Source organism: Zerene cesonia, chromosome 8 (genome assembly GCF_012273895.1).
Source record: "Zerene cesonia ecotype Mississippi chromosome 8, Zerene_cesonia_1.1, whole genome shotgun sequence".
Taxonomy (NCBI): Eukaryota; Metazoa; Arthropoda; class Insecta; order Lepidoptera; family Pieridae; genus Zerene; species Zerene cesonia.
Genome location: NC_052109.1, coordinates 3,011,134 through 3,030,832, shown reverse-complemented (window position 1 = coordinate 3,030,832; position 19,699 = coordinate 3,011,134). Strand labels below are relative to the sequence as shown.

At 34.0% G+C, this 19,699-nt stretch overlaps 1 protein-coding gene across 4 annotated transcripts in view; it reads left to right on the top strand.

The window, feature by feature from the left end:
• The window catches only part of LOC119828526, a 56,581-nt gene that overhangs the window by 28,098 nt on the left and 8,784 nt on the right, over nucleotides 1–19,699 (top strand). For all 4 annotated transcript variants that reach the window (XM_038350702.1, XM_038350701.1, XM_038350704.1 and 1 more), the window contains exon 7: nucleotides 9,385–9,529. In XM_038350702.1, coding sequence (XP_038206630.1) covers nucleotides 9,385–9,529 — 145 coding nt within the window. The remainder of the gene's footprint in view (nucleotides 1–9,384; nucleotides 9,530–19,699) is intronic.

Below are 19,699 nucleotides of genomic sequence, written 5' to 3'. Positions count from 1 at the left end.
TTAATATTTACTGAGGAGCTGTTTATTTAACAGTTTACATTTTACATGCGAGTGCTCGAGGTAAAATTAATTAAGTAAATTCGAGACTGTTTTACGATAAGCGACGGATGAATGGCTTTAAAATTTTATGAGGCTATAATAAAAACAAATCAATTTATTCGTTCTCCATATACACTTTTACGTGTATATTTTCATTATTTGTAGTTTTAAGTTACAATCGAGCATAAGTGTAAAACATAGGTATATTCAAAAGTTGTGAAACTGGTTAATAGATTCAAGAAGAGTTTTATTAACGATTATCATACGGATCTCTTACACGTGCAGGATTTGTGTATTGCTATATACAATTTTTTGCATTTCTGATATATTTTTTTACTTACTTACAAAGTTTCAATTATACCGATATATAAAAATAGTTGATCATTTTTTTTATGTCATTGCCTTAAAAATAGTATTAGAGCAGTAATTAGAAATCGCACATGAATTATCTATTAATCATTAATCGTTTTTTATTTAATATCGTTCCTTAGTTAATGTCATAATTATTAATTATGGCCTTGTCAATTTCATATAAGTATTTAGCATTATATAGTTGGTAATTAATCAAACATTGTCTATAACTGTGCTTCATCTATGTACCTACATGATATGCAATACATATATGGAAATACTTCTTCCTATCTTCTCTTCCTTTGTTTGTCTTCGCAAATGCACTTTACCTTTGACAAACAGGCATGTACAATTGAAACAATATTGCCTTAATTAACCAAAGATCACACATGTTTATATGGATACTCGTACAGTTTAACGATCGACATCTCGGTTACGGATAAAGAATACTACAAAATCTCCGACACAAAAATTTGTATCGACACGTAGAAGCTTAAAACTGGATTACGATCAATTCATGGTAACACAATTCCGGTTCAATGATATTATGGATCCCGCCGTCGCAAGCATTTCAATATATAAGATTCAGGTGCCTTCTCGATTTATTTTTGTCTCGCGAAATAATTTGGGCGACGCCTACGTATTTTTCATTATGGACTCGTAAATTATATCGGCTTTATGACTTCGGTAAAGCGGCACTTGGAAATTAGTGAAAGTGTTTACGTTTTCAGCTCTGTATTTATATTTAAGTGTTACATATTTTATTGAGCCATTTTCTTTTTTTATGAGAAATGATAGGGTAATGAAGCTTATACTTACACACCTATACAGATACCAACCCAATCTGTACCTATAGAGACTATAGAAGTTAGAACTACATCTGCACATTGAATATTGAACTGAAAAGTTAAACAAATGTATACCTTATCGTCGTATGAACAAAATTTAAAATCCTTGATTCCCGCGTTCGCAATCCGGGATGTTATATTTGGTGAAAAATGTTACTAGATTCAGGGTCACGGTCGAGGTCGCAAGGCACGTCTCACGCAATGAACAGCTGGGCAGATGAATGGTGTGCGTGTTGTTTGTAAATATAACCGTGATAACGGATATAAATGTGATACGAATACTTTTAATAAAGAATTATACCTATAGCATGAACGAGCGGCTTCGCCCGTGTCTCATATATAATAGCCTTATAGCATTCAGGGATAATATATCACGTACATGTATGATGGAATTTTTTAAACCGGTATAGTAGTTAGTTGAGATTCAAACAAGCAAACTCTTCATCTTAAATTAATTACAATTATTGGTAGTAATAGAATAGATAAGTACTGCCCTTCAATTTGATTTATAAAAATGTGCAATTGAAGCTTTTATTATACTTAGTATAGTTTATGATATTATGATGCTGGTTAAATATCTATCTACTGTATTATACTGAAAAATTAAAAATATAATAGTATATATATCTGATTGATTATTTTATCATTTTCATAAAGTGTTAAGATATTTAATCTTAGAAAAACCCCTTTAGCTTATATGTTTATCTATTTACATTAAATCGATTCACTTAAATAAGCTATTAAATCATTAAATAGTAAATAAAAGGAATAAGTTGGAACGTCATTATATTACGATTATTTTGGTCCAGATACGGTAACAAATAGGTACGGTAACGATGATACCGAATACAAATACTCATATCACACGTTGAATGCGTGATATTCAGCTCTGCACGAGGGAGAGCTAACAACAGGTCTGTACGGATCCACGAATGTTGGCAAAACCACTAAATTCTTTATTGTGGATGTAATGAATCGTTTCGAAGTTGTAGAAATTTCTCGCACTGCGCGGAATGTTGAAAGGAACGCTATGGGAATTTGTTTGCTATGAATCTTTGAGCGTCTGTCCGTGTAAAGAATGCTTTATTGGATCTTAAACTATAGCATAGACTTGCGAAAGTGCGACAATAAATCCATAGAAGCGTTCAAGATTAAAAAGCGCAATGGAGCCTTATTGCTTTTCGTGTTTTTTGTAGAAGCGTTGAAACGGGCCGATTAGATTGATATATGTTAATGTTACGTTTTATTTTTAAATAGCAAGACGATTTCGTTGCCTTGGACTTGAACGAATAATCTACAATATTATGTTGTTGATTACACAAATAAATGACCGATACAGAAGTCACACCGGCTTTGCGTGTTTGCATTTCAATTGGCGCCGACGCGAATTTATAAAAACAATTGGTGTTGAACGTATGTAATTGCAATGGTATTTTTATTAACATGCTATTGCTATGCTAGAAAGTGTAGTACACGCTTGTGAATATAGTGTTTAAACCCAGACGTTTTAAAGTTGGTCGTCGATGTCTGTCTGTTTGTCTGTATACCTTCTTTTTTGATATTTTCCTTTCCTTTATTCTTAGCTATGTTTGATGATAAGGGTTCAAGAAGGAAAACGCCATAATATGTCAGATTTAATATAGGTATGTATTTTCACAACTCCCTCTATGTGGGTATCTATTTCATGAAAGGGTTTGACTAGTTAAATTTTATACAAATTTCTAATTCAAAATTTCTGACAACACAAAGTGGGTTTTATTTTAATGCTGAACATATAATTATTATCTAAAATATATTATATGCTTAGTTATGAAAAAGCTTCATTTACTTTGTTGATGTATAAAACTGTACTCCAATTTGGAAGGTTTCCCTTTTCATAAAATATTTCTGAGTAATTTTAAAGACATTACAGCTATTACTCCAATTTCAGAGTTCAAGATATATTTTCTAGAACGTTACTTGTAGTTGATATCATTTAGTGTCTTGTATTTTTTATGAAAACGTAAATTTATCGTTCAATAAATATTCAAAACAAAGAACTTTGAGTTGTTGCGCTGCGCGGTTTCACCCGTGGACGAACCCACGGTAGAAAATATTTTATTTATATACTTCATATCTTTTCTGATTGCTGATATATAAGCAATATTATTGTAAAGTTTCATTTTAATCATTTAAGTAGGATTTTTTAGTATCCATAATTTATCATTCTTCTATATTATAGTCATAATTCAATCTTATAATTACCTGGTTCATACCTCTATAAATTTACATAATTAATTTCATTTCATTTTGAGGCACCGATTATATACCTTCCTCAGAAAGTTATTTTTTTCATAGTATAGATTTACATAATGTTTATAATATGTCATAGAAACTCCATCTGATCGTGCCTCGTTATTCATAAAAATGGCTAATTATAGGTACAAGTGTTTACTACGTCAAATGGCGTTTATATAATATCGCTTCAAAACACGTGAACGTGTATGATGCGAGTGATATTGACGGACATCGGGGCTATAGAAAATTGTACGATTATGTAAATACACAGTGGAAACTGAAATATAAGTCATATCGGATTTGCTATTTTGGAAACGCTCGGCTGCTCGGCTCACGTTACAGATGAATTTAACATGAACGCTCATTGTGCGGGTTCGTTGAACCTGGACACAAGTTTATCCAAGAGATTTTATTTACTCACCCTCTTCGCGTTAAGCCAGAGAGCTAAAGCTGTCCCTGTGCAAATGAATTTTATTTCTGACTGACATTTTATGACTGACAACATTACGCAGAGAAAATAAACGAACCGTCCGAACAAACGCTATCGCGCCGTACCTAGTGAGTCGGTCAATATTTTTTCTTTGTGATATTCGAATGTAAATCGTTTGAATAGAATACGTGTCCGGCGGTATGTAGCTGGCATTATCCACATTCCAGTTTCAAAAGGTTTATTCAAATTCGACTCGGGGTCCTTTTTAATAGGAAATTGTATGTTTGCGTGGGTTTTCGGGATGACTTGCAACCTTGCGTGTTTAGTGACACAACTTACACGCACAAGTCAAGAATTGTTAACGCGTACATAACCATTATGAAATATACGTTTCATAGTAATGTATGAATTTAAACTAATGCATTTTGCGTAATTCTTCTAATTTGAAGTTTCGTCGAATTTGCTAAGTATTTAATTATGGCCATTAATTGATTAAACATTTATCTATATTAATATATAATGTTGAAGAGTTTGTTTGTTTGCTTGTTCGCGCTAATCTTAGGAATTTTGTACTGTGATAAAAATTGCCGAATTGCAGAATTTTGCGAAGATAGTTTAAGAAGCGAGAATTGACATATTTTTAACCCAGAAATCCCACAACCACTGAACTGGCTATTTTTTCCTTTGACTTCGCGGGCAAAGCTGCGGGCGGAAAACTAGTACCTACATTATAAATGATTCTAGCTACTAGTTCTTGCATCAAGTATTAATATCAAATGATATTAATTTCAGTTATTTATTTAAATTAAATGTTTATTTGGAACATCAATCTCAAACTATTTGTCGTTGAAATACAAGATGCAATTTGAAATAGCCTAATAAAATAGTATTGTACGAAATATGCTGAGCTCGGGTCTGCATGACTACATAAACTATATACATACGTAGTAATCTTGATACGTAGGTAGTAGGTACTATAAAAATAAATCACTGTTTAAATATTGAAAGCCGTAATTGTCTTGAGGTTAAAACTATGCGCTGTTGCATTTATTAGTTTATAGCGTGTACAATGTTTATGAATAACTACGTGTTCGCCCCGGCTCCGCCCTAGTATACTTGATAAAAGTTATAATGCGGGGAAAATCTAATAAACGGTTCAGTCGTTCTTGGGTTATAAGTGATAAATATAACGAATTTCTTTTAAACGTACATTAATTATCTAAACTAATATTTTTTGCAGCAAATTGTGTTTTTCTATGTTTGTTTATAATGTTTACATACGAAAACTACTGGACTGATTTTAAAAAATTCTTACATTGTTAGTAAGCTACATTTTCCTCTATGACATAGGCTGTTTCCTTTTTTTATCCGGGACTAAACTGGGCGGAGCCGGATGGAGCGGCTAGTATTTTGTATATAGTACAATGAACTGAATTTGCCCTAAGCTTCACAAAGCGGGGTTGTTTTATCTCAGTTATCTGGCTTTATGACAAACCCCCGGAAGGTTTTCATCAAACAGTTCGTCCCTTGAATTGTAATTTCGACACTCGACGACGTAAAACGTTCTCGAAAGCATTGCATTGCTTTACTTAAAATAAAATAATGTCTCTGTGCTGAATTCAATTTGCCTTGAAATGAGTTTGTTGTTTTACAACTGATTTCTGGAAATGAGGCTGTGCATTCGATCCGATTGGGTGTGATTTAAATGGATCTGAAAACATATGTGATATTCTGTTAATATTTGTGTCAATAGTAATACAAGGATAATGATATAAAGATGTTTTTACACATTTATTGGAAACTGGCAATCGATTTGAGTGCCATTTTATATTGCCTTAGCAACAAAAGGTATAAAAAAAATCAGTTCTCTTGTTTAAGATGTACACTAAATAGTTGCACGATGCTAATTCATAATGAAATATTATTATTTCGGTTTCATATCTTTAATACTTTCAATTATTAATAACATGTCACTGATCGAAGTTTTCTACTGATTCTCTTCTCTCGACTTTGAAATATTTATCTATCATATTCACATAATAATGATACTAACTTACTACAAACCTCATTCTATGCAAATCATATATATGTACCGTGTATAATTTATTCTGTGAATTGTAATTAAATACTAAAATTATATTTCGAATTTCCACACTTAAACTTCCAACAACTACTGAACTAATCAACTAACGTTATGAAATATCTGGTACCATAACTAATACAGAGTTTTTGTCGCGTTCGTTAATGAGCAATAGACCACTCTAAAGGCATGAAGCCTCGTTTCGGAGGAGAATAACAAGTGGTAAATTTTATTTTACGAGCGCTCAAAATTATTGTGTCGTAGCGGGTTCTAATATATCTCGGATTTTTTATGTCTCCGTAGGGTGAATGATCATACGCGTCTTGGAATGGTAAACGTTTGAGACATAAGATTTAGTTGCGAGCATTGTTGGGATTAAATATAGGAAGAGAAAGATGAAATATGTATCTACTATCGACCTCCGGCCCTCAAACTTATTAACTACACTGGCTTTATCATTCAATTCTCCTATCGATGTAAATTCTTGGGAGTTTTGCAAATTTCCAACATTAGATGTTTTCATAATGTCTAAACCGCTAAAGTATGATATCCTAAAATTGCAAACAGTACTGTTACTTCGATTCATTTAAAAGTAAACGAAAACGAAACGAAATGAATAAAGTAATTAATTTGTAGAGCAATTTGGTAGATGTTTTAATGTTATGTCGTCCGTCGTCAGCTTGATTCATTGCGTCTCCAATCCTTAAATTCGGACTATTAGCGAGACATCAATTAAACTAAAGGGTAGCTTTGTTTCGAATCAGTAAGTCGTGTGGACGAAATGGTCGCATAGTGAAGCTCCTTTGAAAGTTTAATTGCTTATTAATACAATTTTATTTATTCATCACTTTAGAAAAAAATATTGTATCATCATCAATAACGAAATGAAATAGCATTATATAAACATAATATATTGTGCCTTCTAAAGATTGTGATGATATATATAAACTGTTTAAATTTATATCAAGGCAGTTATATCCGCCAACGCATCTCATAGGCCATTTTGCTGAAACCCTTCATTATTCATGATACCTACTGGATGCAAGCCAATTCATTCATAAGCGTTGAAACTTTGGGATACGTTAATATGATGAAAATTTAATTATTCTTACCTATTATGTGTCTATTTATATTTATCATCATTATTCATTATTCATTCTAAAACGACGCATCTAGATCCAACATTTAGGCATAGTGAGTTAGTGAGTTCTTCGGTAACGTTAATTTTAATTTAATTACACGGTATGAAATTCATTTATTCTCTGTGAAAAACATATAAAAATGTACGTTTAATTTTTGCCAGAATAATTACACTTCAAATGTGATTGCCATTTCGCCTGTCGTTGTAATGCAGGTTTATTTGCAATTCCGTTTAAAAATACTGCAGCAGTTATTTCCAAGAGTTTTAACCCAATTTTTGTTTTTATGCTTCCCAAGTTCCTGTTGTATCGTAAACATTCGCCATCGCGAAAATTCCACCTCGATATTATTAAAACAATTTCCTTTAATGAATGACCTCACTGCTGGTGAACGTACTATGTAGAACCAACTAAAGGATTGCTAGCTAAATTCTCTTCCAAGTTGTCCACCACTTTCAAAAAGTTCTTATTAGGAATGAAGACCGGTGTCGGCTTGACGCGATACCGGGTTTCAAAGTCAAATCAAACTGGAATTCCAAGTATAATATAAGCGGAATATAATGGACGTCTATAAAATAAAATTGTTGTTGCTGCTTACATCACTTATCACTTTTACATACGATCGTATCTCCACTATGATTAAGATAAAAGACTTAAAAACTAAAAAGTCTCGTGCGGAGCCTGGGCGAGCAGTTTGTTGAACAAAAAATGCAATAATAATTGTATATTCAAATTATCGTAGTCCAATTGACTGACGGCAGTTCAATGAACCACTCGAGTGGTTTATGTTATCTGTAGTGACATAATCATATCGTGAATTATGATAAGAATGTCGCTCGAGTATTATTTTTATCTTTCGAATTATTTTTTGATGAGTTCCTTTACAAATATAACATGTTTTAATTTGCGTGGAACGATTCTGTTTTCGCTTACTGAATTGTGAGGCGCATATGTGTTGTTGATATTATTTATTTGTCACAACATTGATTACACTTGAATCTCATTTACACAAAACTGCAAAAAAATTATTAACAGCCAAGCAACATATACTTGGCTATTGATTTATTTTGGTCTTGAATTGAAATCTTACGATAACCCCACGAAGTCAAAACAACTGCTTCTGCAATTATTGAATCGGACCAATTGTTTATATTAATTTCTCGTTCAATCAGATTAAACATAGAAGCATGTTGTAATAAACAATTTAATTCTACTTGGCCTGATGTGTTATTTATTACAAGCAATTAAAATTATGAAAGAAAGCTACAGTATTGCCATCTGATCAAGATTTTGATAGTTGAAAGATATTTTACTTTATACTTCTCACACGAAAGTCATAACACGAATTTCGTGATATATGGATCTTTAATTATGACACAACATACACTTAGTAAATTTTTCGCTCAGTAAGCGTTATCGGTCCTTCAGAGTAGGTATATATGAAATTTAGTAAGCCTTTGGAATAGCTCAAAAATAATAGCTTATTATTAAAAGCACTCTCCCCTAGTTATAATTGTAAGTTGACAGAGACATTAGCCTTGCATTAAGGCGCTATTGCTCGTCGATTAGAAGGAAAGCAATGTTCACTTAACTTAATTCGATTGCTTCTAGCGGAGCCCAGTTTTGCGGTAATAACATGAGACACGCAACTGAATTAAACGTTGGATGTGAATCGACGACAGTAAAATTGTTGTTTTGTTAGTTATCGAGACGGTGAATTACATACCAAATTCTCTAATAAAAAGGGGACTTTTATGTATTCTTCTCTCTATTAAATCACATGTGAAAATTTTACAATCGAACATATTTGAACCAAGTAAAGCATCACTACTAGTTCATTTTAAATCGTTTTGTCCTATTTCGATACGGCAACCTGCTGTTAATCCATATATGCCATTAATATTTTGAAATCCTGTTATTAATAGTGGTATTAGAACCCATTTATAATCCGATTTTACGGCTTACATTGGAAGTAATAAACTCGGCTAGAGCCTCTGCTATTACGACCCTGCCTGTCCCTTTCTAAATGTACGAGCGACGACCATTTTTCTTCTATCGAGGTCCCCTTGATTAATTTCAGATAAAGTGCGACAGATCATTTACTACGGATCTAATTTGTCTAAACGTGGTAATCATTTGGTTTCAATCTTTTCAATTATTTGCTTCGTTACTCAAGGCACAAATGACTCTTTGAATAACTAAATATATTTTTTGTTGCAGTGTTCTCGAAGGGACAATGCGAAACCCGGCAGTACCGCTTCCTGGCCAAAACTGGCGGCTACGCTTGGGTTCAAACCCAAGCAACAGTCATCACCGACAAACAACAGAAGCCCGTCAGCGTGGTCTGCGTCAACTACGTCATAAGGTAGGTGTAGTTTTAGACGGAAAATAACAAGGAACCATGAATATAGTGACGTACATTTTGACCGCATAACGTCAAGGCAGATTTTGTCGGGTAAATTTTACGAATCTCGGCAAAATAACAATATTCTCCGTTTCAGATATGACGGTAAGTGCCATTTTAATTATTTTTTTTTTTTTATGTTACATGGTCTATCGGTTACCTCATGGCTTTTAATTATGTAACCTATAAACGGTATTTAATGAACGTATTCCTTATCTAGATCGTACAGTCCCCGTAGCTTTATTAGGAGCTCTTTCATTAAGTTTATTGCTTGACTGCCAATCAGCGAGCGTCGGAATGTGAAATATTACTTGGAAAAGAGATGGAGTGATCGTAAAATTTTGTAGGCGCTTCAGCAACTTGTTATAATCAAAACGAGTGGTTCTGCGAACACGGTTATCATAAATCTTGCTTAAAATTGATTAATTGCCTCATGTTGATGTTGAAAATATTATACGTGTTTAATACACGTAATGTAATTGAATATTATTAGATATAAATTTTCAGTAACTTTTTGTAACTGTAACGTTAACAGTGATGTTGTATTAAAGAATACTCTGTTGTAACATAAAGCCACAGAAAATTGGGCTCACCAAAAAAACATTTCCCTTGACAATTGATATCCCTTGGACTGGTGATCTCGTAAAAACGCAAAACTCTTAGGCTCGGAAATAAGGTCGGACGATAAAGGGAGCCAGTTCGTAATCCTTTGATCGCGGGCTGCGGCGGCTTATGTAACAATTTGCCCAACAGCCTGGTGTGATTTGAAGCGTCGTTTGTTTTACTTTACTCCCATAATTTTATTCTTGCTTATCGTTCTGAATTTTATTAGATTATAATTTAGAACTCGCAGATTGTAGCGGCGTTGATGACAAGCTATGTTTCATAGCAGCATTTTCGTTATGGTTTCGTAACCCTCACTACCTCAACTAAGAATGTTGTGTTAGGAGCACTAGGGATATAGTATTTGAACTTACATAGCATGCCATTCGGACCATTTTAGCGCATTGTATTTAAAAAAATAACTTGGTGCTAAGCGTGTGTAATCATAAAGTAATTAATTATACAATTTTCAACAATATCAAATATATAAACACATTTGAAGTCGGCATAACACTCGAACAAAAATATTTTTGTTATGGCTTCCGACTTTAATTGGTGTAATATCGAAGTAAATAAGTACCTACGTTGTTTTCATTATGATTGCCTGATATTAATATTAATTTATGTCACCCCACGATCCGATAAGATCTTCAATACTCCGAGTTAAAGATGCACTCTGTAAACGTTAAGTACCTAAAGAGATTTCTTATTAAAGTCGAGCAGAAATTTGCGAGTTTTATGTTCTGGTAAAAAAGACGTTGGCATTTTATCATATTTTCACGATGTCATTACGCTGTTACAATTTTCCCTGTAGTCCCGTTAAGACGACAAATAAGAATATATTTTCGTGGCATCGCGCATATTGTCCTATGTTCTTGTTTTGTTTTGCAAACTTTGATCGTGTTAAGGCATATGTGTCTAAAAGTTTATTTTATTCCTCTTAGAATACATGTATACTGTCAGTATAATTTTATACTTATTATTTTATGTATAATATTTCTATATTTATTATATGGAAATCTAAAAATCTGCACAATTGTTGACTTATCAATCAAGCTAATTGCTTAAAATCAATAGTGAAAAATAACAATTTTTATTCACCGACGTCGCGTCGTAAAGATATAAAAAACGTAACAACTATGGTAGGTCTCGGCAATATTCGCTCCCGAAATTCTTTATCAGTGCCCGTGTAAGTGCTTTCTGAGTCGTATCGCGTTTATGGCCCATAGTCAGCCCTTGGCTTTTTGTTCATCGCGACTGAAACGTTTTCAGCGAACATAGAGGTCACGAATAAAATTATACTACACACAAAAGCTGTAATGGAAAATGTACTGCTTTTTCAAGTCTGATGTTGTACTTGGGTAATGCATAACGAAATTCTTCATAAATTTTCAGTATTTTGCTGTTTGACGAATATAAAAGATGTTTTTGAACACCAAGTACTTTAAGCCGTTTCGTTATTAGAACCAGCAAGAACATCCACCAAAATACTCGTAAATTTCATACTCAGGAAAAGCCTACAAAACTGACATAACATTGACTTTCATAACAAGCGTAAATCTCTCACTTTGTTGTTTCCTATTCCGTTCGTACAGTTTGGCCGAAGTGGAAACAAGGTTCAAGGCCGAGTCACCCACGTTATTTATAGTTTGTACAGGTGGAACCAGATTTATCTAGTTCACGTTTTCGTCTCGTTTTGTATTAGAAATACGTAAAACCGATAATAATTTTGTGATAGCAATCCTAAAGATAATTATGTGAATAAGATAATTGATAATACTGTATGCGTAGTGAAAATGTGATTGCTCATCGCTCGAAATAAACATTTTTTTTGCTATATTGCGTATGTAAAAAGTGTGTTGATTAAAGTCTAATGTAATTAAAACATGCATTCACTCATTAGCCTACTTCTGAATACAAATGTCATTGCATCCTAAATGTACACTACGTGGGTTATTATGATTCATGCGATGTTTAAGTTTTCAGTTTATTTGCTCACGCGAACAATATTTCTCCGAAAACACTGAATTGATGAAAAGTGTCAGAAACCGCTTCAGAATATAAAATTTCAATCCGAACTCGCCTCGTTCAAATAATTGACGTCGCGAGTTTTGTAACATCTTACCTGATGCTAACAATGATGCCTTGAGATTTGACACGAACTATTGGCGCGTTAGGACCACATCTCATGCCAAAGGTTCCGCGTTCTCTCAACTCGTGTTTGTTTTCTTATACTCAAACGATTACATCCAATACTGTAAACTGAAGCAATCAGAAGTATTGAAGTATCCTTATATTTTGTTTTTCCTGTTACGCCAATTTATATATTATATTATGGTCCATTTACCTCTATATAGAATGTGGTTATTCTAAAATTCCTGTAACTAAATCCAGCGTACATTACGCTGGATTTAGTCACAGGCTAAAGTTAAATTGTTTATGTAACATAACCAATCTGTTTGTGATTGGGTAAACGGAAAATTTATCTTATCTGCGTTGACTTTAGATAATATTGTAAAAGAGCAAATGAATGCACATATCGTCAGATGCAATGGGGGTTATCTCGGGTGAAACGGTTGCTAGGTCTGTCCTTCCTGTGGTGTTCTAATTGAAATTGTAATACGTAATCATCATCACTATAGGCATAATATAGGCAGTAACTCGGTAAATAGATAAAATAAAATAAAATAAAGTTTTTTTGTACCAAAAAGAAATACACTGCACACATTGAGTTACATGAATTATGTAAGAGCATAAGAGTTTTATGGTTTAATTTTATATATGCACTTCGAAAAATCAAATTATACGGACGTATGTACAAATGAAGCAATCATGAATCATTTGTTATTATGCGGTGTTTTTTCTTATGCTAATAGTTTCATTAAAATTTTAAACTTTACTATCTCTTCTCTATATATAAAAAATTCGTCGTGTCACAATGATGGTTACTATACTCCTCCGAAACGGCTGGATCAATTCTCATGAAATTTTGTGTGCATATCGGTTAGTTTTGAGAATCGGCCAACATCTATTTTTCGTACCCTTAAATTATAAGAGAAAGGCAGAACAGCGTTTGCCGGGTCAAGCAGTAATATAATAAAATTCATAACACAAACAACTATTTATAGAAATTAGTATTTAGACGTTCAAATACTGCTGGGACTCCAAATTGTTGTTTTAATTAAACAACTTCATTATGTCGCCATCCATAGGCCTGTCAGTTGATGAAGTATATAATTGAAGGCGGCAGAAATTTCTCAAACTTAATTTTACTTTCGCCGCTTTAGACGCTTTGTAATCGTCACGAAATATTAGCATACGGCCTGTTCCGATGCCTCTAATGCTGGAATACTTATCTTAATGTAAAAATATTTATAAAAAAATATGTTTCTATACTATGTGGATTAGAAAAATAATTGCTGTAAAAATCTTTTATATCATTGTGCTCTGTTAACAATGTTGATATTATTGACACGGTTTATAGATATATGATCACAGTATCGATTGCACCTGGACGAAATCGTGTGGTCAACATGTTAATTATCACACATGTGGGTCAATGTGAATGCGCCCACGTGACTCAGCGAATGCATTCGAAGGGCCGGCGAGTGTCGCTTGTACTATTATTAGACTTCGAGTCTTTGGCGAGTCTAATCTTACGAGCAACAATCTCAGTACAATTTTATTCTAGTTATTACTTAACTTTCAATATTTCCCACTGAGAGAGGCATTGTCCGAAGATTGTTTGCGGCAAGATTTCTTCGCACATAGACAATAATAGACGTGAAGGACAAAATTTATAACAATTTAGATGTAAATGGAACAATACGGGCCACCGCTCGGTACGGTAATCAGTATTCATTGTTCGAACGAATAAATTTCAATCCACTCTTACACCGATCTAGTTATTCGATATTTCAAGATATGATGACTTCGGTATATATATCCAGTTATAATTTCATATCGTTCAGTCCGTCGAACCATGTTTTTAGAATTTATTTCGTGAAACGAATGTTATATTAGTATAGGATCGGAAGCTCCTATTAAGGACAGCACACAAACAACGTTATTGTTTTCATTCTTCGGATATTAGCTATCTACCTACTTATAATGCTTGGGATCGTAAAACATTTTATTGGTGCTATCCAGTATAGTATTAGGTGTTTTATTAAATCAGATGGTTGTCCTATATTTTGCTAGGTAATGCTATTAGTTTCTCACATGGCATTGTATTTCAATATCTCAAGTGATGCTAATACAAATTCCTATCATCTTAAGGCTTATTTCAAGTAATCGTTCATCAAACATTTTTGTTGACTTCTATAAAAATACATATAATGCAAAGTAAAAGTTAAAATAAACCATTATAACGATATCACAGAAGCAGTAATGTTACACAAAGGTAAGGTAAAAATTTTAAATAAAATTTCCTTACCAAGAGATTCTTGTACTACAATATTTTAAATAATTAGCTTTTGCCCCGTTGATATTAAAAAGCTTATATAATGTATGCATTAAGGATACCTAGAAGCTTGGCGGTCGTTGGTTTTCGCAAACGGGTGTAGTGCAGCCTCCCCCCGAGGTCGTTAACCTGAACTCTACCGACTACGTACATAGTGGAGCGTTGCAGTTTCAAGTTGAATGAGGGGCGTGGGTGTATTCCGGTTATTGTCCTGGGTGAGCACTGAGGCTACAGCGGTGAATCTAAAACTATTTACAAACTGTTATGGAATCCGCAATCTGATGCTTTACTAAATGAATACCTACCCAGTGCATTTGCTCGTAAATTTATATATTTCATTACATTGTCTCTATCAGCAAATGTGCTCATGTGAAACAAAATCAGTATTTTGTTGCTACCTATCTAACATATATATGAGAATATTAGTTTTGGAATAGGTACGTATAGTACCAATTTTAATACAAATATGTATTTAGAAGTTATGAATTATGTTAATTGTCTATGTCTGTAAAAATTATGTTTTATTGTAAATATAGCTTTCGTAAGTATTGCATCGTGCATGGAATGGAATTGATGGATGTATGACTCTGACTAGATCTCCTCCATTGGTCTGTTAACCCGCCGTTCCAACTTATACTCAGATTTTTGTGTTAAAACTTCTATTTGTGTGGAGTTTGTCACCTTTTAGAGATTTTCTTTCATTTGACCCAGAAAACCGAGCATTCATGCTCGATATTTTATTTTCCAGACGAGCCGAGTCTTAACATGGCTATTATGTAACCCACGCATTATAATTCAAACTGAAATGAAAATATTTTCCAAATAAGAACAGTCGAATGCATACTCATAGATGTGATGCTTTTGCTCAATAGCCATACTATTATATATATATATATATATATATATATATATATATATATATATATATATATATATATATATATATATATATATATACATATATACATATATACAATAGTATGGCTATTGAGCAAAAATATCACATTTATGAGTACTTACTTGAAATATAATGTCTTTATCCATATTTCAAGTCGTATGAGTTCAATAGACGTTTTCCTTCAAAAATGATTTTATTCACCACTGCCTTCACGATGCACTGTGATGATTTATCATACACAATACAACGATACCGTTGCTTTGTCTTGGTTGACATCTTGGTTGACATTCGAGTCTTGTCTGAGCTGGTTCCGGCGGTGCGATCAATATTTTTTTTACATCATTCACCGGCGTACTTAAAACACCGTTCTCCTTTCTTGGTAGTCGATAACACCTTCGTGTGGACGGTCACGTAAACTAAACTCGTGTGAGTCGTCTGCGGTGTTCAGTAATTATCCTTATTTAACACGTTATCCGAATTCGAGCTACGATCGAAGTAAGGCAGTGACACATCGCGGTGGAGTTTTTATCAATACTTCGCTTAGCTACGTTACTATCAACAAATTTTTCGACACCTTTTCTGTCTTGTCACCACTGATATCAATTTAAACGAAAGTGAAGTCATAGTTATTATACTTTTTAAATAGGCGTCTTTCAATATTATAATATACTTTTGCATTACTTAGCATAATAGCTATTTTGTATGTTTTTTCTTTCCTTATTAACACTCTAGATTTTCTTTCACTGTAATACAAACATCACTGTCTATAATCACCCAAGGATCGGAAAATTGCCTGTCGTTAAAAGCACAACCGGATCTAGTTACGTTGTCGGTGCTATGATGAAATCAAATATTTAATGTTGAATTGCAAGCAATGACGTTTAAAGCGCAGTAGCTAATGTAAAACGTTGTAAGAGTCACGTAGCTGGCGGGCTCGGCAGGAGGATCAAAAACGGGGTGGAACTACGGGTCAATGACTGGACCAAGAATGCCGTCGCTGATTGTATAATGATTTGCAATCACGAACACTGCGCCGTTTTATGCAATACTGGTCCTTTATAAGAGACTTATTATAGATGTATTCATTCTAACATTATGTCATTTTACTTGCATAATTTATGCTTACGACCTTGAGCAATAACTAATTTGAACTCGTTCCGATGATTAACTATCTTTCCACTTGCTGTCTCTCCGAATAAAACTGACGACTTTACGATTTAAAGTATTACCCAAAAAAAATGTTTGAATAAATTTCACACAATAAGGACATAATAACTTCAATATCCCAGCTCTGTGTGACTACCTTTGTTGCATGATTATTTCGTCATAAATTTCGACCTGTGATATCATCAACCGCGCATGCTTCTAACTCTTGAAAGGACTGTTATTCATCACAGTTTTCGCTGTACAGGCTAACGCTCGACTTCAGTTTAATATCTTGTCTTAGCAATTTCAGTAAGTTACGTTATACGTAAGATAATCCGCGAATCTATTTGTGAATTCAACAAGTTGGAAGTCTTCATTGGTATTTTTATCTGCGCGTTATAAATCATAATGTATTAGTTGTAGGTTTCTCCGTAGTCGCAAGTACTCAGGGTCCATTAGAGCACGGTGTTGAATTACGCGGCTAAATTGTGGAACAACGTGGCTTCAGTCGATCATATCGTGTGTCGTTTGTGATGGATTGAACGGTATTACACTAAGGTACGATATAAACCAATTCTCGAACGTTCTAGTTCTTTGCTTCTTGCAACGATCTGCTCTTTATGTTAGCATAACTCCATTAATGAATACAGGCAACGGAACATTAAAAAAACTCTCATATCACTCTGTCCATAAATTCACCAATACTAAAAACGCTTTCCCTAGGTGTTTAATTACAACTAGTTTAAATACGTTTACATTTTGCTTTACAAATTATTCTCAGTAGGTACTACAGTAGGTCGGATTTGTGTTAGTATTTATTTATTGTAATGCACAATATCTTGTTTAAATATACGATATTGAGTTGAATATTTATATATGATGCGCATAAAATTCGCTACAGTTGCTAGCCACGCCGCTTCCAAATCGGGTATTAACAGGTTTTTGTTTGTTACTTACTTTTGTGTTAATAGACGGAATGTATGACGTTTATCGTTAATTAACATTCGATCATTGCCCTTTTTGAAAAGTATTTGCATTTAATTATTTAAATTATTGAAATGAGCTTATTTCTTGAAATGTTAGTGAGCAGAGGTAGACGTAAAATTTCCGTGTTTGAAAAGAGCCAATAGGTAAGTAGGTACACTACTATGAGGAAAAAAAATGTTTTTTTAAAGTCTGGTTTATTCACTTGTTTGTTTTTAATGTTTACATTGAATGTTAAATTGCCAACTCGTATCATACATTTGGCATCGACAAAATTTACATTGCCTTACTGTCTGTTGTGTCGCTATGCAAAAACATTTATTTCTAATGATATATTATCAGCCGGCCGTAATGAGTAGTCATAATGTTTATCTAGTGGCCCATAAATACGAGTGACAATCACTACGCATGTTACTGATACCATTTCAAGCCGATCGTGATCAAGTTAAACCACCGGTGTATTGGAACTTTCTTATCTCGCCGTGTGGCCGTCGAATGAACGAAGCGGTAACCCTCGGTTATTTATCATCGCGCTTTGCTTCGCTGTGCAGTGTGTGTTTGTTGGTCACGTCACGAGTGCGCCGCCGTCGCCGCCAATCGCGACCCGCGTATCATTCGCGCCACAGACTTCATACCGAGCGTACACCCTATGCGTACACCTCGCCGGCCGCCCGCTTAACGCAACTCCAAAACTCGATCAGCTGTTCACTTTCGTAAGAGACGCCGGCCCTCAAAACAAATCCACGTTTGTTCAACGTTAAAATTCCGCTCTTGAAATCCACCAAAATGGTAAGAATAAGTGACGTTTTTTATTGTGACAGTGATTTAGTGAACGAAATAGTGAAATATTATAATGATTGACAGTGTTAATGTTGTGTTGCCCGCATGGCATGTAGTTATCTAATGCGTTACGTTCGTAAAGTTTTATTTAGTTTAAATACAATTTGTAAATGTTCCAAGAATCGTATAGTGTTCAATTTTATGCACAAACACATATTCCAGTATGAAGTTTCTACCTTGCATCGATTTATCAATGAAACAATAGGTGCTACATTTGCATGCTCGCGGCGTTATTATTTCCAGTCCCACTCAGAACTATTGCCATTGAAATTTTTAACTCTTAATAATGGTATCGCGATGTCGAATTAATGCATTGTGTTATTTTTCTCTAGATTATACGGCTATAAATTTCGAAGCAGCATCAGTGTCTAAATGCCGGGCATTGCGTTCGATGCCTCAGTTGCGTTTTGTTTTCGAGATCTGCTAAAATTAGCGGTAGCGTCCCCCGCTGTCCTCAGCGATTACATAACCGCGCCACCAGCCCGGCCTTGACTCCCGCGCCGATCTAGCCGCCATTGCCAGTCAGACGTGTAGCGCGCTCACATCTCCACTTCATCCTTGTTAAGGTTTCAACTTAATACGTCTCTAACGTTTACTCCTCAGCGGCTATTTGCATTGCAATATTTATCAATCAATAGGTACGACTTGCATCGCCATTTACTATGCGAAAGTTTTCCACTCATTCCACACTCTTATCGAAGAATATTTTGCAATCAGCTAGTGTTTACTGCCGACGTAGATTGACAATGTCTTATTCTTGCCGAGTTCCTGTGGTGTTGTATCTTTGTCGTGTGATTGTTATAGTTTATATTATCTTATCAGCATCGACCTTGAAGTTTTAGTGTCAATATTTATTGCGATAAAGCTACGTCTGGTCTGCCACAAATTTCCCAAAATATGTTTTGTTTGTTTTGGCTTCTCAAATTAAGTCTTAATGAAACCTGTTTTATAATTTTGCAATAAAATTCATAATACATGATGTTCTAAAGTTAATAATGAATTTTTTTTAATAAAGCGATCATTTGTTCGTATCGACAAAAACGAAATAAACAAATTCTGTAGAATATTTTTATGGAAGGTCACTGAAATCGGACAAGTTTATATAAATGTATACAGCAGGCGAAGTGACATAACTATCAGTGTGGCCAACTAGGAAATAACTAACTTTCCTTAAACGCAAGCACAATTTTACCATAAT